This window comes from Pongo abelii, chromosome 7, assembly GCF_028885655.2.
Source record: "Pongo abelii isolate AG06213 chromosome 7, NHGRI_mPonAbe1-v2.0_pri, whole genome shotgun sequence".
In the NCBI taxonomy this organism is placed as follows: Eukaryota; Metazoa; Chordata; class Mammalia; order Primates; family Hominidae; genus Pongo; species Pongo abelii.
The window spans coordinates 69,397,621-69,419,426 of NC_071992.2; the positions used below are offsets into that span (position 1 = coordinate 69,397,621).

Sequence of the window (21,806 nt, forward strand, 5' to 3'; positions counted from 1 at the left end):
TTTGTTGTTTGTATTTTTAGTAGAGACGGTGTTTCACCGTGTTAGCCAGGATGGTCTCGATCTTCTGACCTCGTGATCCACCTGCCTCGGCCTCCCAAAGTGCTGGGATTACAGGAGTGAGCCACTGAGCCCAGCCGAATGGTGATTTCTTGGTTCTTCACTTCCAGCCTGTATGCCTCTCTCTGACTCTTCCATTTTTTTTTTTTTTCTCAGTGTGCTGGTTATCTTATTCTTCCCAGTGAGTAAACTTCCTCTGTAAGTTTTTAGCAGAATCTTTTTGTCCTATACTTAATATTCATGCCTTTTCTTCCTATTTGTGCTATGGGTGACTCAGCTCTATCTGATGGGGCTGAGGGACTGGAATAAGTCCTTGGCATTCAATTGAAAGAATCTGGTGATCACAGGAAGTTGGATGGAGATGTACAGATTAAAACACAGAAGTATTATCCTGCCACAAAGAAACTATTGGCATGCTTTTTCTTCAGATGCTGAACTGAGTGTGAGCCTGGTTAAGTAGCTCACCCAGAGTCCCCAGGTAGCCTTACAGCTGAGGCTTCGTCCAGGTTTGCCCACTTCCTAAGGCCCCATTGTGGAGGACTGAGAATAACAGGATGGAGAAACTGGCTTTCCCCCATGAGGAGACCAGAGTCAGGATACATGAGGCAGAGGTGATTCTAAACACAAAACCAAAGTTTTCTTTAGAAATTTCCCAAGAACCAGCCTTGTTGACAGTATGTCAGGTGAGTGAGTGGCTCTGAAATAGGTGGGAGAACACTCTGTGCCATGCCAGCCTACGTTGTGCTGCTTTGCATCAATGTTGGAAGCCCCTTCTGTTTTCCCTTCCTGAAGGGCTTCTCAGGATGAAACACCAGGTTCAGGACTTCTGTGTATGTTGGAAGGCAATCATGCTGAGCTGAGCTGAGCTGAGGCAGGCAATCATGCACTGGAGTTTCAAACCCAAGTATCACTTCTTCTTAGAGATATTTCACAATTTGAAAAAAGCCAGAGGCATTTGTTCTGTTTGCTTTGGGGAAGAGATAGCCAAAATGGATAACCCAGTGAAACTGATTGATAAAGGTGAAAGAGTATAAATGAGTTGGTTACACAGAATTTGATATACAGAACATTAAAATAAGAAATATTGGACAAAAGGCAGAGATTCTCTAGGCCTTTTGGAGATAAGCACACCATAGCTAGGTTACATGAGGCTTGTCTAGAGGGTTAAGGTCACTCCTCTGAGGCCTCTGAAGGCAACACATGTGTGTAAAGTAGTAGCTAAATGCAAAAAACACTGGTAAGGGGAGCTGTGTAAAGGGGCAAACCAGAAATAACAGGTCCATATATGCTGGGGTGATACTCAAAATACTGTATTTAACAAGCAGTTTGGTACACTGAAATTCCTAGAGTGCAACCTTCAGGACAAGCAAGGATCAAGGATCCTGGAGAGTCCAAGATGTGGATGAGGCATTGGCTGGCCATGTCATCAGGGCCCCATGTTTTTGTGCTGGGTTCCAGGCCCTGACGCCTAACCCTGGCAGTGTGCTGTGACCTCTAGGGGTTCTCCCATTCTAGGGCAACCAGAACATGAGGGAGACACAAGGGGGCTCAGATGATGGCTATCCATCATCCAATATGAAAATATTGATGCAGGATATTTTCTTGACCCCTTTGCAGGTCTTGCAACAGGGGTGCCCATTTTACTTAGCCTGCCCCGCTCAACCCCTCATGGGAGGGAGCACGCAAGCAAACAAGTGTGGGCACTGGAGCAAGTGAGTGCAAAAACTGGCCGGCTGCTTTAGCACCAGCAGGAGCAAACTCTGTGCAGGCCCCATGGCAACATCCAGATGGGGGTGCCTGCAACCCCAAGGTCCCAGAAGGGGTGTGTTACAATGCCCTGTTAGTCCCACCGTCTGCAGACAGCAGTGTGTCATCAGTTCTGTGGGCCCTTTGCCTCGTTGCGTAGGGCAGCTGCCCTCCACCAGTGAGGGCACAGGGCCAGTGTGACAGCCTTTTTGGCTACCCGCACTTGGTGCATCCTGAATTTTTGTCCACTGCCCAAGAAGAATGAGGTCACATGGACAAATTGAAGGATGGTGAATGCAGAGAATTTTATTGAGCAATGAAAGTGGCTGTCAGCAGAGAGGGGAGCTGGAAAAAGGATGGGAAGGGCAGGTCACTCTACCCTGAAGTTAAGCCAACTCTGCCTCATCCAGCCACTGTCTCTGAAGTCAAGTTGCCTCTCCCTGATGTCCAGCTGCTTATCCTGTCTACCGACTGGGTCTGGGTCTTTATAGGCACAAGATGGGGAGGTGGGGCAGGCCCTAGGTAGTTTTGGAAAAGGTAACATTCGACTGGTAAAAAGACGTTATTCAGAAAGAAACAATCAGGAGAGAGCCGATACACAAGAATGGAAGTTTTCATCTGGGCTGTGGGTTTCAGGCTTTTCACCTCAAAGGTGGAGTTTTGCCAGGGGCCACTCCTGTCTGCCTAGCATTTCTCTGACTCCTGTCACTCTCAATATTACAGTATTTAAAAAATGGATCTGGCTCTACCAATGTGTATCAGTTCAGTGTCAATCCCCAGAATAAGGTGAGGTGAGTGTAATCCTTGAGGATTACAGAGAAAATACTGTTGCTATGTTTTTTTAATAGACATTTGTAAAAATCTTTAGCTTAACGTTAAGGTTTTGAAGGTCTTCCTGGCCTATATCATAGTGTACATGGGTAATTTTGCCCTTCTGCCTCCTAAACTCAGAGGCTCAGAGGCTCAAACATTCTCTAGAGGTTTCTAGCTTCCTATTATTTCTGTTAAAAATTCCAATCCTGTTCTTGGAAAATTATTGCATTGGAAAGTTACTGCTAAAAGATTTGAAATTTTACACAGCCTCTCCATAAAGCCAGAAGCTCTTGAATACTCTGTAAATCACAGGAAAGTGTGGCACTGCTTTGGCCAATGGTGAATTCCCTGATACTATAACCAGATCAGCAAGACAAAGGGAGGAGGCTGACTGTATTTTTAGTGTCTACTGCATTCCAAGGCTGAGCGAGCGCTCTTAGGTTTGTAGTAACGCCTCTTAACCCTAAGCTCACACAGCAACCAATTAGGAAAGCAAACACCCGCAGCAGGTCTTCACCTAAAACTGACCCACGTAAATGATCTTATGACTCCTTTTGTGTAGTTACTAAAAGATTTGCCAGGGATGAAGAGTTTCTGTTCTAAATTTAATGATTGTAAATGTAGGAGACAAAACGTGATTTTTTTTTTTTTTTCACCCATTGCAAGCTGCCCGGCTGAGACTCCATAACAAAAAAAAACAGATTAATAAGAGAAAAGCATACAAATTCACTTCAATAAGTTCTGTGTAGCTCAGGAGGCTTCAGAAATGATGATCCAAAGACCTAGGGAAAAGTTTGTATTTTTATAGATACTTATGCAGAAGTATAATTGGAGAACCAAAGGGTATGATCTAATGGTAATGAACTGTGGGGAACTTAGTAGGGCCTGTCTGTTCAGGTTTTTCTTGGAGTCACTGTATGATATTTCTTTCCTCCAGGTATAAAGTAAGACACCTGTCACATGAAGATCTTTAGGGGAAACAAGGAGAGGGAATGTCAGACAGGTGACCTTTCCAGGTTTTGTGGGCTGGTTCCTGGGAGAAGAAGCAAGAGGAATTCTAGTTTCTGTGGCCTACATTGGGAGAGAGAGGGGAGAGGGAATTTCAGTTTCTATGGCCCACTTCAGGAGAGAGTGGGCTGGAGAGGGTCAGGGAGACCTTCCTGCTTCCAAAGTTTTCTCATTTCCTTCAGCTTAAAATACTCACTGGGCCAAGGTGCCATATTTTAGGGTAGTGTTTCCTGCATTCCATCATAAGTATCAGGCCTGGTCCAGAGCTGTGATGTCCTAGCTCTTCATTGGGATTGGCCCCTTAAGTGTGGCTTCTGACACATGCTGTCACTGAACATCAGGGTTCTCCTGTGGGTCACCAATTGTTTTGTGCATTAACAATATGTCATTAGCAAAGGCCTAAAGGAGCACTCTGAGGCTACCGTCTGATGGTGTCTGCCACTCAGACAATATTGATTTTTAACCTTTACTCTGGTAGTTTTATAGAGAAGAGCCTCCACAGAAAACTCCTCATTTATGTTTTACTTCTGCTACTTCCATCGTAATGTTTTCTTTGACTTGTTTAATGACTCATTGATTTTGTTGTCTTACTTTAAAATTCTCTATCTGAAATTTTGATAGTGAATCATTTTACTCAAAATGCCTGTGCTTCCTTGTTCTTAAGAAACAGTATTGATACATAACAATGAAGCATATTATTTTTCACTTTCATTATATCTGACTAGGAACCACTAGACTGGAATGACATTACCCTTGAAAACAGAATAAAAACAGTCCTCTTAATTACCCTAGTTTGCGTATGTTTAGAGGCTATGGTAAGACATGCTTATAATCTCCAAAGGGATTTAAGATGCATTCAAAGGTAAATGGTAATGCATGGTCATATTACTATACCTTAAAAACCCAACAGTGCCTCAGTCCTGGTAGCTACTCAAGAAATGCTTTTTTTTTTTTTTTTTTGTACTAAATTAAATTGAATAAAAACATTAATGGTTCCAACATGTCTGCTGTTGTAAATTTGGAAACATTTTTATAGGCAAATACACTTACATTTAAATCAAGTGACACTGATCCTATAAAAAATATTTCTATTTCTGTTACCATGAAATTTTTATCCTGTATAAGTAAATCACCTTAATAGATTTGATGTAATCAAAAGTCAGGTTAGCAACAAACAGCATGCAGTTCATAGGGACATTTGTAAGGGTGTTAATTTAAAGAAGAAAAATAAACTTCAAAATAACATGGGTGGAACTCACTAAGCATGAGTACAAAGGAAAAAAAGATGTAGGAATTGTAGGAAAAATAAGCTCAAGTGTGATCACTGTATCCAAGATAGGCACACAGACACGCCCCACACTGGCAGGATACTTGTCTATGGGCGAGAGTTTAGTTTGTAGAAACTAGGAAAGATTCTGTCATTGTGGATTTGTCTAATTTTGCCTCTTCATTCAAAGTATATTCTATGCATGCAAATTAAAAAATTAAAGGTAATTCATATTTATAAGAAGTTGAAATATAAAAACACACGAAAGCATATAGATGAAGTTAGGTTTACACGGTGCTAGACCAGTGGGTTGAAAAGTGTAAAATTCAGTGAAAGTCTTAGTTTTATGTAAAAATTATAAATCATGTTTTACCTAATCAAAAAATTTAAAAAACCTGATCTGAATAAAATTGTGTTTTACATACATAGCTACATGCAAGATAAATTATTTTGTTTGAATTTTCTAAAAAATGTTCTTACATTTCACTATTACTGAAATTGCCTTTGCAAAAATTATGTTAGTGGGAAAAATCTGACATAGGAAAATTATGGCAGTGAAAGAAATTTGACCTGACAGACTCCATCTTGCTTCTAACCTGCAAGCTGTCTTCTTCCATGTCCTGGGTTCAGGTGATTCTCCTGCCTCAGCTTCCCGAGTAGCTGGGGTTACAGATGCCCACCACCACGCCCAGCTAATTTTTGTATTTTTAGTAGAGACGAGGTTTCACCATGTTGGCCAGGATGGTCTCAAACTGCTGATCTCAGGTGATCCACCCGCCTCAGCCTCCCAAAGTGCTGGGATTACAGGCGTGAGCCACTGCACCCAGCCTGCAGTTTAACTTAGAAACAAAGATAATAACAGTCTCTCTCTGTAACAAACCCCTTCCTTGTTTAGGCACCAGACAGACTTGGTAAAACTAACAAATTAGCCACAAGATTAAAAATTATGGCTCAGGAGTCATGCAGCCAGACTCCAGACCTTTCCAATTGCTCCTATGGATAACATCACTATTGTAAAATCTAAGATTGGAGTTTGGGGTATTTTTTAGACCCTGCATTCTGATGGACCAGCTGGTGCCACCCAGACTAGTAAACTGGCTCAACTAGTTATGTGTCACCCACCCAGGAACTGAAGACAGCAAGAAGACAGCTTCAGCTCCCTATGATTCCATCCCTGACCCAACCAATCAGCATTCCCCACTCTCTAGCCTCGTGCCTGCCAAACTGTCTTTAAAAACCCTGGCCTCCAAATTTTGAGGGAGGTTAATCTGAGTAATAATAAAACTCCAGTCTCCCATTTAGCCTGCTCTGCATGCATTAAACTCGTTCTCTGTTGCAATTCCTCCATCTTTATAAACTAGCTGTATCTGGGCAGCTGGCAAGATGAACTTGTCAGTGGTTACTTTGTTGTAGATCACAGTCTATGTATTTAATTTAATCTTTACAGCATGAAAGAGATTTGAAGAATATACAGTGGGCCTTAAGGACAGCAACAAAGATTTCCCCTATCAGGGGCAAATAGGGTTTAAGAAAGGAATAAATTGCTGAGTGATTCATCTTGGAAAAGAGGAGGCATAGTAATACTCCAGTGTGTAGAATGTATACTACTAGGATGCAGGCACCACAGTGGGGAGAGTTTTGTTTACTTTGTTTATTGAAATATCCCAAACTGTACAGCAAGAACTGACGTTTGATAAGTGCTTAACAAATATTAAGTATGAGAAGTTAAAATATCACTTGGGTGATGGTAACTAGTTGTTCTACTGCAGCGGAGCCAAATAGAGGGAAATGGGCATTAGATGTTATGGTAGCTTGCAGTGGTGTGAGCATGCATCAGATATTCTAACCTGGTTATGTCTAGTTGCTGTTTGCTGCAGATGCGTAGGAAGGTGTACCTTTTGCATTCAGAACTCACGTTTTATTTCCCATCTACATCTCTTTAATCAGTTTGTATTTGGGTTAGGAATGAAGCAGAGATTTTTAAATGAAAGCAGGAAAGAGGAAATAAAGGAAACTAAAGGTTTATTGTTTTGAAATGTAGTTATATTTAATTTTTATTACTTTCACTAATTATACTTAGTGAGGTTAAAAATACCATTCCTTCAGGCACCGTTAGAGGGGACAAATACGCATACAACATTGATCTGGAGAACAATAGTTAATTGGTAATCCCTTTCAAGTTGTGGCTCAAGTGTTTCTGCGAAGGCTCAGGAGAGGCAGGTTGATTTGAGCAGAGTGGGTGAGTAGGAGAAGTTTCCTAGAATGGTGAATTTTAGAGGGAGAGAATAATTCCACTTTTCTTTATCAAAGAGAGGAGAGGACATTACATGAACAAATTATGAGATTAGAAATTAGTAAAAAGAAATTTAGAGTTAACAGATACTGAGTTTCTACTGAAAGACAGAAACTGCTTGTCACTAGTGCTACAGTAGATATACTAAGACATGCTCCCTGCTCTCAGGAAACTTGTGATTTAAAAGGGGAAAAGAAGAACGTAAATAGACAAATACACCATAGTGTGCAAAGTTCAATACCAGAAGTAAGTACCAAGTTCAGTGTTGGTTTAGAAAAAGATGTGTCTGAGAAAGAATTTTCTGTTGTGTGAGTCATGAGCAATTCCTTGAGATCTTTAATGTAAAATGACATTGATTTTTAATATGTTATCTGTTCTAAGTTTGGGGAGATAGTGGTTTGGGAATAATATTCAAGTTCATAAATCTGGCCTCACTGTGAAAGATGTGCTAGTTTATTGAGAACCGGAAGTTTGGAAGAGTAACTATGAGATTACTATAATGAAACACAGTTTGGCTGAAAAGCCCATAATTTATCTAAAGTGCACTAGTAATTCTAGTGTGTTCTAGTGTGCTTAGTTCGACTGATGGATTTTTTTTTCTGTCAGAATATGCTTGTATATCTTGGTTTCTATCTAGTTGAAAGATTAGTCCTTTACAAGTCGATAATAATTTTTTTTTAAATTACTTATTCTTTTTTTCTGCTTTCCCTCATCCTTGTTTGATATCTTGGCACAAAGACTTAAAAAAAAATCATGGAAAAAGGCCACGGGACTTAGACTGTTCTTCAGGTCTACACTGGTCTTTAATGAAGTGTGGCTGATTTGGCTTGTCCCTGAATGTGGATATACCAATTGTGTTTAATTTCAAATATGACTGATATTATAATCAGAGCATTTTGGGCAACATAGGCCTTGAGAGTCTTGCATAACCTCTGGTCTTAATGGTCCTAACTCAGTGGGCAGCTTGTAGCAAATCCAGCCCTCTCCCAGATCACCAGTCCTCTCAATAATTGAGTCTGCCATTAAGGCATGGGATAACTTCTAGATCCCCTGATGTCTCCATGTGAGCTGCGGAGAAGCTAGGTAGCTGTATCAGTGTTACTTTCTCAGACTCCTTCCCTGAACATTTCTAATCCATCTTCTGGATGTCCCCATGTTGCTCTAGTACTATGCTAAACACTGGGATACTCTAAGGGGAGTGTGTAAGTTTCCTGGGATAGCCCCTCAGCTATTGAGATTCTCTCCCAAAATATATGGATGATTCTAATGCCCCTTATTTCTATGCTATACCAAGACACCAAGAATCAACTCCGAGTGGAGTTGTCTCTCTTCTAGCCATTTGTCCCAGGCCCCTCCTTTCAGAACCGGATGCACCTGTCTTCTTGTGGGGTGGCAGTTTTCTCTATGTAATATATGGTATCTACCTTTTCAGTGGCTTCATCATTTAAACTCTCAGGTGTCCCATCCTCCAGGTTCTAGGAATATTAAGTTCAATTTTGGAATTTCTTTTGTCAACCATTTTCTCTCTCAATAAAGCTTGCTTTTACAAATAAAAAACACCTTTTTAAATCTTAATTTACTACAGATGTGTTAAAACCCTTCCATTTGGAAGCTCAAAGCTGAGCAAAGATTTTTTTGCTCTAGGCTGGATTCTACTTACACCACCACAATGAGTATTGTTCATTTAGTAGGTAAGAGAGCCTTGGAAGAATTAGCAATGAGAATATATTAGTTAAAGAATTCACAAATATTATCCTTACTTGAGTTAGATCTAGGAATGAGGTGATGGGGCCTAAAATCTGGGAAGTAATGACAAAACTGGAGAGTTTGAGTCAAATTTGATAGATCATTTGGATTACTGAATATTAATGGTTGGTTGAATATTGGTGGTGAAATAAAAAGCCTAACTCTCAGTAAACTATGAATAGATGGGAACTTTCTCAACTTGATTAAGAATACCTACAAAAAAACTTGCAGCTAATATTATACTTAATAGTGAGAAACTGGATGCTTTTTCTTTATGATCAAGAACAAAGCAAGGACATCTCTCACCACTCCAATATTATATAGGAAGTCTTAGCTAATCAATAAGACAGAAAAAGGAAACAAAATGTATACAGATTGGGAAGGAAGAAATAAAACTCTCTTGGCTCACAGATGATATTAGTGTTTATGTAGGTAATCCCAAAGAATCAACAAAAAAAATTTCAGAATCAGTAAGTGTTTATAGTGAGGTTGCAATGTACGAGGCTAATATACAAATTTTAATTGCATTCCTATATACTAGCAATGAACAATTGGAATTTAAAATTAAAAACATAATTCCAGTTATATTAGTACAAAAATGTAGAAATCTAACAAAATATATTCTGGATCTCTATGTGGAAAACTAGAAAATGCTGATGAAAAAAATCAAAGAAAATTTAAATAAATGGACAGATATTCCTTGTTTATATATTGGAAGACTCAAGGTTGTTGTCAGTTCTTACCAACTTTATCATAGATTCAATACAATTCCAGTCAAAATTCCAGCAAGCTATTTTGTGGCTATCTATAAGCTGGTCCTGAGTTTATATGAAAAGGCAACAGACCCAGAATAGCCAACATAATACTGAAGAAGAACAAAGTTAGAAGACTGAAACTACCTACATTTAAGATTTACTATAAAGCTACAGAAACAAGACAGTGTGTTATTGATGAAAGAAAAGGCACAGAGATCAATGAAGCAGAATAGAGAGCCTAGAAATAGACCCACACAAATACAGTGAAGTGATCTTTGACAAAGGAGCAAAGGGAACTCAGTGGAGAAAGGGTAGACTTTTCAACAAATGGTGCTGGAACAATTGGATGTCCATATGCCTGCAAATGAATCTAGACCCAGAGCTTAAACATGTCCATGAATGTTTATAGCAGCTTTTTTCATAATCACCCCAAACTGGAAACAACCAAGATGTCCTTCAGTAGGTGAATGTGTAAGTTTTGGTACATTGGTACAATGGAATATTATTCATCAGTAAAAAGAAATGAGCCATGAAAAGACATTGAGGAAACTTAGATGCATATTGCTAAGTGTAAGAAGCCAGTATGATAAGGTTACATATTATACCAATTATAGGACATTCTGGAAAATGCAAAGCTATAGACACAGTAAAATGATCAGTGGTTGCTAGGGGTTTGAGGGAAGTATGGAAAGGATAAATAGATGAAGCATAGGGGATCTTTAGGGCAGTACAGTTATTCTATATGCTATTGTAATAACAGATACAAGACATTATAGATTTATTAAAACCCACAGAATTGTATAGCACAAAGAGTAAACCTTAATGTATGCAAACACATCATTTAGGAGGTTTGGGAATCTCAGGAAAGAACACAGATGGTCTATGGTAAGGCCCAAACTTCCTATGCTGCAACAAACTGAAGCTGCTTTTCTGTATTTACCTTCTGTATTGTTCAGCATAATTAAGGTGCTTGTTCATCCATACACCATGCTGCCTATGGCCCCTCTGTCTTAGTTTATGGTGCCCGTCTACCTGAAATTTCCTATCCCTACCCCCAGCTCACCTTCCCCTACTTATTATCTGTATATGTGGTTGTCTTCTCTACTCGACCATGAACAATGCAAGGCCAGAATCTTATTGAATTTAGAACAAGAACAGAAGATAGAAATTGCTTACTTTATATTTATAAAAAGCGAGAGAGAAAGAGAGAGAGACTGCCTTGGTTCTTACTGAAAGAAGCTCACATTTGAGGGGAGACCAGAATATAATTTGTATCACAAATAAAATACTAGTTGCTATTGGAAATTTTAATCCATCCTTACAAAAGTCATTAGTTAGGACTGAAATCCTATAAGGAAACTTTTAAAACAGTGAAAGGCAAAATATTTTCTAATATTAGATTATAAATGGCTTAAAGAATGGAGAAGTGTTATAATCTGAGGGTGTGTAGACTGCTGCTAGGCATTCGATTCTTGAATATTTTCCTCTACAGTCTTTGCATCATTTGTGTGCATGCTGTTTATGAAAATTCAATCTGGAAAATGCAGAATAGCACAGAAAATTGGTTTACATTTAAATGTAAATTGACTTATGGTAAGAATAGCACTTTTCCCACCATTTTAGAGTATTTTCTAAAAGAAAAGTTCCACATTTTAATGTTCTATGTTCACCCACAGAGGTGAGCAACTCTAAAATGAAATACAGCATATACAACACTCTCCTTAGTTGAAGCTCTTATGGTATTCAGAGCTTTTTGTCCAAAGGCACGTGTCCTTGCCTCAACCCATCATGTGGTCTCTGTTTCTGGATCTTGTGAAATAGGATGAAGCACACAGGGCAATTTATGTAAAAAGGCTCTAGATTTATCATAGTGATTTGAAACGAGACAAAATTATATTCTTGTAAAATGACTGGTCTTAAATTCTGTCTTTTAGGACTTGCTCACATTTATTGAATCATTTTGTATTGATTATAGGGTACAGGAGATGTTGACTGTCATTTTAAAATTAAGAAGAACTTGAATAATGCATCTATAAGCCTGGAATCTACGAAGAGCCCAGGATTGTTTGTTGGACTTCAGTCGGATGGGCAGGCAAAACCAATGATTTATACCAAGGATGAGAATGTTTGCTTCTATCCACAAGTCATCCAATGTATGTTTACTCTGAAATACTTTGATTTTTGGTTTGCTTTATGATGGTTTGTGTACAGTGTCTGAAAATTTCATCACATTTTTACTAAGCAAATCTCTGCTGTTAGGCTTTTTTGTTTGTTGTCATTCCAGAAGCAATGGAAGGAAAACATAATGAAGACCAGTTACCTCAAGTTTTCAGATAATTAATATTAGGTATAGTTTTTGCTACATTGAACTTCTTTGTAACTTTGAAAGTTATGTGTGTGCATTCGTGTGTCTGTGTACATGTGCATGTTTGAATCTTTGTTTTTTAAGGATAGCTTCATATACGCTGAGAGGGATGAGGCTGTTAGAAATATTCTCAGATTCATTGCTATTAATTTTTAATAGTTGCAGTATAAAAAGAGATGGAATAAAGATCAACACAATTGGGATTTGGATTAAAAATAGGATTTGGAAAAAATTTCAAGATAGGTCAGAAATGTGAATATTTAGAAACTGGTTTCTCTCATATCCAAGTTCATGTTCTCTAGCAAATTGAAATGAAAATATGAGGACATTATTTAAACATGTATTTGTGTTCAAACCTTAAAATGTGTTTGAACACAAAGGCTAATAAAGTAACAATATTGTATTTTTCAATTACCTTGAAGTTTAGATTGCTATCTAATTTTTGCTTGATGTGATTCCCTGAATTTTGGCTTACTCAATATCTGTGTCATTTTCTTGGTCTTACTTTTGTTTAGCTTCTGTTGGCTTATGAGAGTCCATGTTTACTGTGTGTGTATATATAATATCCCACAGAAGATAGCTTAGAATAGGAATAAAATAAGCCTGATGTAACATGATGGTATATTTGGTCCTGTTCTTCACTCTATCTGCATCAACTTCTTTTCAGCCTTTAGTTGCTTTTTAAAAAATTTTGCAAACTGTTGGGCTAGTATACCTGCGTTTACTGCCATCCATACCACCACTCCCTCCACCCTTCATTTTCCTACAGGCTGTCACAGAGTGGCATTCTGCCTTGACACAATGAGTATGCCATCTGCCTCTGGAGCTCTGAAGGGAAACAGGTGACTTCAAAGCCAGCAGAAGAATACAGGAGTAGAAAAAGAGCAGTGGGAAATAGCTAGCAGGGGTCAGCTGCCATGCTGGAAGAGCACAGGGAGAAAACAGAAATGACCAGGAAGCAGGTAGAGATGAAAAGGTGAAAAAGAAGAGATTGAAATAATAGAAAAAGAAATGAGAAGAAGAAAAGTAATTTGTGGCAAGACATAAGAGGGAAATAAAAAAGGCCACATTTGTCAACCTTAGGGTATTAGTACTAAAAGAACCAACAGAAACAAAACCATTCTTCTTTACAGCCCCTACAATTTAGTTCTGTTACTATAGCATGGATGGTTTATGTTTTCTTCTCTATTTACTAGAGGCAGCCTCCTGCTTTAACAAGGGCAAGAATGCAGGAGACATTGCTTTAGAAATTTTATTGAAGATTCATGAATCCTAGGAATTCTGAGGAAGGGTTTGAAGACATCAACATTTCTTCAAAATACAAAATAATACTTTCCAATTTCACAAGAAGAGCATTCCATTGGGATTTCTGAGTGTTAAAAACTCTATCTTAGGGGATTTTGTGAAGAGTGACAGAATGTTTATGTAAAAGTTTGTAGGGCCGGGCACGGTGGCTCACGCTTATAATCCCAGCACTTTGGGAGGCCAAGACGGGTGGATCACTTGAGGCTAGGAGTTTGAGACCAGCCTGGCCAACATGGTAAAACCCTGTCTCTACTAAAAATACAAAAATTAGCTGGTCGTGGTGGTGCATGCCTGTAATCCCAGCTACTGGGAGGAGAATCACTTGAACCTGGGAGGCGGAGGGTGCAGTGAGCTGAGAACGCTCCCCTGCACTCTAGCTGGAAAAAAAAAAAAAAAAAAAAAAAAAGAAAAAAAAAAGTTTATAGTAATTCTCCAAGTCATTTTATTATTTTAGAATTTTTATTTTTCTTTTTTTTTGTGACGGAGTCTCACTCTGTCGCCCAGGCTGGAGTGCAGTGGCGCTATCTCGGCTCACTGCAAGCTCCACCTCCCGGGTTCACGCCATTCTCCTGCCTCAGCCTCCCGAGTAGCTGGGACTACAGGCGCCCGCCACCGCGCCCAGCTAATTTTTTTGTATTTTTGGTAGAGACGGGGTTTCACCATGTTAGCCAGGATGGTCTCGATCTGCTGACCTCGTGATCCGCCCGCCTCGGCCTCCCAGTAGAATGTTTTCTAACTAGACTATCTACATATGATAGATTGAACCTACGCTATGCCAAAAAAGTTCACTCCCGAAAACATTTGGGAGTTTTGAATTGTTTATATTCTAATACAGAGATAGAGCAGCCTCCCAAAAAGTTAAACTGAAACTTTTTTCAGCTTAAATTTTTCCTCATAGTTGTCTAGAAAGCAGAGTTAGAGTTGTGAGGCACCCTGAGTGATAAGGGGACTTGGATAGGGTAAGAGATTGTGGTAGGAAGAGAATCATAAGTTTACATCTCAAGAGACTCCACCTGTTGCCCCCAGGCATGCAACCTGAATGAGTGGCCCCGGCTTCCTTGGAAGCCGCTGCACCTCAAGTAAATGTCTACACACTGCCTGGTCTGACATGGCTCGCCATCACGTGGAGGGCACAGCTCTGCTCAGCCTACGACGAGGGCAGTCTCATTGACAGGTTCCACCCACCAAACAGCAAGAGGCTCAGAAGTATAGCAGGGTAGAGGGACAAGGGTGGGATTTCAGCACACAGGCTCTGAGAGCCAGACTGCCAGTGTCCAGGTCCTGGGTGGGGGGAGCTTTTGCCAGTGGTATGCTTTCACAGCTCTTGGACCACCTGCCTCTGTTCTGTCAAATGAGGACCAAGAGTGCCTTCACTCGGTTGTGGTGTGAGAATTACGTGAATTAACATATGTAAGATGCTTAGAATAGTGTCTGGTACTCAGCAAGTGCTGTGCAAGTATTTGCTGTTATGACTATTAAAGAGAGGAAGAGCGCTTCATGGCATATTTTTTTATCACTTAAATAGAGTCGATAGATTCCTGGAAGACAAGAGATTCCGTCTCATCGCCTCTTTTAATCACTTTGCATATTTCATGTCTCTGTGATTGATTTTTTTTATCTACAGTTTCGTAAGGATTTGGTTTAATTTACTGTGTATTGGGAATTTATAATACAAGTCATTTATCCCACTACCGTTTATTTAGCTGTTCTTGCTAGCTTGTGCAGTAAAACTTCTTCATTCTCTATTTTCATGAATTTATATTCGCAGTGTATACAGGAGAAAGTGTGAAAAGATCTGACCCCTTGGGCTTATGTGATTAGTTATTATACTGAGCCCATGGAGAAGATTCTCCATTGATTATCTGGATATGTGGATGATTTGAAAGTTTTCTTCATTCTATTCCTCCAGATAATAAGCCTGCATTTATAATTCCATACAGTAAGACCACACTGCTAGATATTGTTTTAAAAAACTGTAGATCACTATAACATGTAACTTTTTGCTAACTTCAGTGTACTATTACTTTTATAGCATACTTAGGAAAGAGTGAACCTAAGTTTTTAGAAGTATTTTAACAGAAATTTGACTTTTGCCCAGAAATTTGCCTCCTCTTGCTCTAATTCCAGCCCAGTTTTATGGTATGAACCATCCTCTGTATATAGATCATGAGACTTTGGCTATTAGTAACCCCTCAAAAATGCAGGACTGAAGATATAGTTCAGATGTTACATTTTTATTACAATAAGAATTTCTTTCAGGTTCAAGTCTTATGGAAGTTTGCATTAAAATATGTTTGGAAATTTTATTTTTGCTTCATTCTAGTCTGCTAAGATCAAGCATAAAAATCTAAATGAAATACTGTCATATATCCAATTCATAAAATTCTGACTATGTATATTACAGTCTTAGAAAAATATGACAAAATATGTTTCAGATGATAAAATAGACTACATGGGTTTAAAATATATATGCACTAATGTGACACTATAATAATTGCTATTATGTAAGTTTTCACTTGTTTTACTTTTAAAATAGAAGGTATTCAATAAAATAAAAGACTTTTCCTAGTTGATTTTGTAGATTTACTGCCTTTATAGTCTGGTAGATCTTGATATAGCTTAAATTTTGGATATAATGAGGTACTACCTGAAGTGAGTCATTAATCATCCAAATCCAGCTGTATACATAAGATATACCTTTTGATAACATCTCTACCTAGACAGCTCTGGTTCTTTCACATTCACCACAGGTTTTGTTTTACATTGCTAGTGATACAGTTTTCACTTTTCTTTTTACATTGTAAAAGTCAGACAAAGGGCTACTAAGGGTTGCTACAATTCAGAGTATTGTATTATTGGAGGGTCACTTTGGTACTTGGCTTTTGAACATCTTTCTGTAACCCACCTGGCCTAAAGACAAAATGGGAAGCCTTCTCTACAGAGGGATAGGAACTTGCTGGATGACATTTCCAGAAAATGTCTTCCACTTTCTGAATTCCATACTACTGTGTTGTATAAAGAGATATTGTTGTACTTTTTGAGAAGTGGAGGTAGAATTAATGAGAAGCCAGTGTGGGGAGGATAGAGAGGTAAAATGCTCATTCTCGTTTCACAGTTCTGCATAGACTGGCCCTGTTGTGCAACCCTTTTTGGGCTTGTTTCTAATGGACTGGCACATTAATTGTTTTCTCCTCTGTGCTCCCTATGCACGTTGTGCTTGTGTCAGTTAAAGTGCTCATCAGTATCTATCAGAGGTCATGTTTATGTGTTCTCTTTCTGGGCTGTAACCCCATCAATGTCAGAAGCCATTTCTTATACATTGATTTGTTCCTCGTGCTACACAGTGACTGGAAGATAGTTTATCTTTTTTGTAGATCCTGGATTTCTACATTACGTTGGTAAATGAACCCTTAGTTATATATAAGAATCTTAAATTTTTTTCCTCTACAATTGTTTATTTATTCTCCATGAACATATTTCTAGTTATTTCTATCTTTTTTTAATGTTTTAAAATTCCTTTATTATCAATTTTTAGTGTCTCAGCATTGCATTGTATATAAACCATATGGAAAAACTATGTTTTAAAAGGATTAGTATTTTAAAACTTATTATTGTCTGAAATGATATCTTATAACACCTGAAGGATATAAATAACAATGTAATCATGGGCAGTTCTTCAGCCACCAGTATTGTATAGTCTGCACCATCACTCTGTGTGATAAGTGTCGCTTATTTCTACTAAGCATACCTTTGAGGTTGTTATGCTTTCTTACTGTGTGAGTCATCTTACATCATTGACTGCAGTTGTGGTATTAAGAAGGCGTTGTTATTACTCTTTATCTTATAGAATCAGAAATTTACATAATTTTTTGTTGCTGATGAGAACTTTAAAGCCATTCATAGTGTGAATTACCACCATTTAAAAACTGAATATGCCTATGCCTGATCCTAGAAAATGAACACAAACAACTTGAATTTGAAATCCTACATATAAATAGCACTTAGGAGCATATACTATAAAGTTGAAGTCATTATTTAACTTAGAGATACCTATTTCTAAACAAGACTCCAAAACAACTTGCTTCTAAGTAAAAGGTAGAAAAGTAGCTAGTGTTTTCCATTACTTATAGATATGTGTATATTTTATTGGTTCACGTCTTTCAGTAAGGTCACATGAAATCCTGTTTGAATGACGTTTTAGTTTCCCCTTTTGAGGAAGGCAAAGAACAAGATTGTTAAAGAAGTTCCCATTTACAATCTATAAGAAAAACATTTTGAATAAGTTGTTTGATTCATATTGTGATGTCAACTATCGTTCGGATTTGCAAAGCAATGAGTAGGTTTTATAGGGATGCCATCCATGCACAGCCTGCTGGTAAGAATAAGAAGTCATTTTCTGTTAACTACGTAATTCTGAGTAAAGAGATTTGACTAGGCATTGAAATGGAAACAATAGCAAAACTTAAACTTGCATAGCTGAACATATGGTGAGTATTCTGAGAAGAAACAAGTGATTTTGAAAGGATGGCATCTTTTAAAATCTTAATTTCAGTTGGCAGAGAAAACCCAATGGGAATGTCTGCAACACCCAGCCAAGAAGAAGAAAAGATCCATGAGTCAAAAAAACAGAAAAAAATACCCCCAGAATCTGAGGCTAGGAGTCCCTTACCTTCTTCAACTGCAAGTAAGCCACAGCTTTTGCTTTCATACTTTTGGTTTGTTTGCCTGCATTATTTCTTCCCGTGGCCATCGCAGGAAGACTATCAAATTATTTTTATAGCATATATTATGTTATACCACATGGACTGCTTGTAAGCTGTTATCTTGCTTTTTTATGCCTCAAGTTTTATATTATAAAGAATACATACATTTTTAAATGTGTTTCTTTGTCTTAAATTTAATGTTCACCCAGAACAATGTGTTGAAAAGAAGATAGTATTAAATCATAACATCAATTGGACTATCACCTACAAAATATTTTATGAATATATTTTATGAAAAACATTAAATTCTCACCAAAGTCTAAGCAATGAAAAAAATAATCTCTATTTCTCTGGTATAGAAACTGAAGCTTGAAAAAAAGTGCTCTCGGTCCCAGAGGCTTAAATTCCTAGTTTCTATATTAGTCCATTTGATAATTTATGTTTCTCTTAAATGTATTAACTTTTATCTGACAGGAAAGTATAATATATGATATCTGACAAATTCTGTGTATCAGAACCTAGTCATCTTTGGGTAAAATGAAATAGGGGACCATCTCTGGGGGACCATGTTTTTAAAACCCGTCTTGGGAGACAGATACATTATAATGTTACCTTTAAAAAAGTGATTTTTAAAAATTACTTATTGGGTATGCTAGCTCTTCTTTTAGATAGTAACATAATAGCCATCTCTTGTTGACCATCCTAAGCCATGAGCACATGAACATAGGGAAGAGAAATTAGCCTTTTGATTTTTGCTGCAAAGGACTAGTCTCAGTTTTTTATTTCCATGTCATGTCTTGAATCCATGGAGCAGTGTGAAGAATCACACTGAATGAGAAATATGTGCTTAGTTAAAATTTCTCACAGCAGAATTCAGTCTTGTGTCAGGAAGTAATGCTATCTAAATCAGGGATGGCCACCTCAAGTAAAATTTGAATTGGTTGAAAATAGCATGCTAGCCGAAATCCTTGGGGGATAGATACTTTTTTAATGAGTGGCAAAATGCTTATGAGAAAACCTTCTATATGTCTTATGAAAATTTGTTCTGGCAAAAATATTTTTAAAATGTTACCATTGTGAAATTTTTAAGGATTTTTTTTATTGAGGCAGGCCAAGTAATTTGTAAAAATGACAAAATTAGGCTTCATGATAAACATAGACCTTTTCAAATAATTATTTCATTTAATTCAACATTAAATATGAATTGTGTGCCCATTAAGTGTCAGATGTTATAGGTAAAACAGACTTGGTCTCTACCCTCTTGAATTTGATAGGTGAGCTGTTCAGATAAAGGTTAAACAATCACACAAAAATGGAAGGCTAAAACCTGATAATTGAGATGAAGGAAATATCCAGGGCATATGAGACACAAAATAAAATTTAAGTCATTAATTAATTGTAAAAAGACTTATAAGTTCTTCATTGTGGTTAATGGCAATACAGCAGAAATGGAGAGTGGGCCAAAGACTGAGAAAATGGAGACTGAGCTCAGTTTCTTCATGAACTTTTTAAAACTTTGACCTGTCACAAATTTTGGCCTTGGATATGAAATCTGGGAAGTCCAGATGATGAAGCTCCTCTAAGGCAAATGCCACCTATAAAATGCCCATGATATGGTTAAATTTTGCCTTCTCTGATTGCAGTGGGAGTGGTTTTATAAGCACCCATGATTTTAAGTGAGGAAAACATGTCTTTATGTATGAATATTTCCCTAGAAGGCTCTCTCTCATCTGTTACTGAGTAATTAGATCATGATTCTCTTTAGTTGTCTTTTTTCTACCTCTATCAAAGGACTGCAATAGTTAAAAGTTGCTTCTTTCAAGAAATACCTTCCTCTTGGTTTTGCAGCTTAGCTGTCAAGATAGATTTGGGTTACATTAGCCATTCATATTAAAATATGTTAGTTGAAAAACACTTTAGAAAACTTATTTTCTACTTTTAAATATATCTAAAACCAAATATCAGTTCCTTAAGAATGAGACTATGTTTGTCCATACACTTTTGGGATAGGGCAAGATGTATAGTTTTGGGAATGAGAAATTATAGACAAAATAAAACTGTTCTGTCTTCATTCAAAATGCTTATTTATTAAGAAGAAAGATGGAACTTTTCTCATCTACATCAAAGGGGCAAGAGGATTTAGAACTTAAAATAGCACATATATGATAAATAGTTATTTTGTAGTAGTTAAGTAGAGATATAGTGTCATTAAATTTGCAAGGCTTTCGTTTAGGTCTAAACTGAATTATGATATTAATTTTGTTAAGGTGTGGGGGTTGAGGAAGGAATCTTATTTTTTTAGAATAATCTTTTTATTATGGAAAATTTTAAACACATACAAAGGTAGAGAGAATGGACAAATGAACCCTCATGTACCCATCACTCAGCTTCAACAATGATCAACATAAACGTAGTCCTGTTTTAGTTATGGTCCTTCCTGCTATGCCCTACAATGTCCTCATTTAATTATTTTAAAGCAAATCTATGACACCATATTATTCATAAATACTTTGGAAATTCCATGTTTTAAAAATTATTTAAGTGAGAATATACATTACTTCTGCATAATTTTAAGTTTGGAAACACTGCATTTAAACACATTCAAACTGAATATAAAAAGAGAAGACATGATTTGATGCTCTGAACTGAAATTGCCCTTAGATATCTTTCCGGCAACTACCTATTTCTATGAATGAGAAAATCAAGACCCAGGAAGATGAATGTTATGCAGGTCTCAGCTCCAGTCGCTTGCCTCTGTGCATGGGCACTTGAACAGTGCAGTGCAGCCATCCTGCCAGTCCATCATCTGTTTGTGGTGGCATGCTCCACAGTGTTGTCAGGCAAATCCTAATCTGTGCCAAAGTCTCAGCCATGGCATTTTCTTTCCCAAATGTGTTTAGGTGCCAATACCTTAAAAACAAATAAACCTGGGTAGAAAAAAATCTATTATTAAGTTGAAGTCTTCCTTAAAAACAGCAGTCAGTAAATTCTGAAAAATCTTGGGTAGTTATCTTTGACTAAAAATAATTTCATTCTGAAAAAAAGTAGAACACATAAAGCATACAGGAAAACCTTAAAATTATATCAACTTACTACTCCCCCAAAGAGCACTTTAAAATCTATTTATACTTGTGTGTATATGTATGTATACACACTTGTAGATTATATTAAATATATCATTTTGTAACCTTTTCAGTTAATAGAAGGTACTAATCATTAAAGGATTTTTCATAATAAATATTTTAAATAAAATTTAATAACTAGAAATAATCCACTGTGTTGATGTAGCATAACATATTTACCTATTATTATAATTTGTAATAGATGCTCATCTATATATTATTTCATTAGAATAATTCCCATAAATGGAATTACAAGATAATGGATTATATTAATGGTTATTCTTGTTGTAATTTTTGTGTCCTTTTTAATATGAAAAATAGCACTTGGCATCCAGAGTAAAGTATAGTTTTATTTTTTTTAATGCTTGTGCTGTTGTAAATTATATTGTAAAGGTAGTGTAAGTTTTCGTTCATCATAGATTGAGGATTTGAAGGGACCTCTGACACATAATAAGCAGCGTAGAGGTTCATAGGAAGAGTGTAGAAATAAGCCATTGCATTTCAGATAATCCTAATCACTTGAAAGTACCTCCCTATGTTGAGCAGAAAAACTACCCATAAGTTCTTTTGGCCTATAAAAAAGTCAAATATCTTCTTCTATAAAACAACCATTGTTGTTTTTTCTT

The 21,806-nt window shown here is 37.3% G+C and overlaps 1 protein-coding gene across 1 annotated transcript in view; it reads left to right on the forward strand.

Moving 5' to 3' along the window:
* RP1 (RP1 axonemal microtubule associated) overlaps positions 1 to 21,806 on the forward strand; it is a 342,341-nt gene that overhangs the window by 173,057 nt on the left and 147,478 nt on the right. Inside the window, exons 16-17 of the mRNA XM_054561625.2 lie at positions 11,661 to 11,838; positions 17,908 to 18,039. Coding sequence (XP_054417600.2) covers positions 11,661 to 11,838; positions 17,908 to 18,039 — 310 coding nt within the window. The remainder of the gene's footprint in view (positions 1 to 11,660; positions 11,839 to 17,907; positions 18,040 to 21,806) is intronic.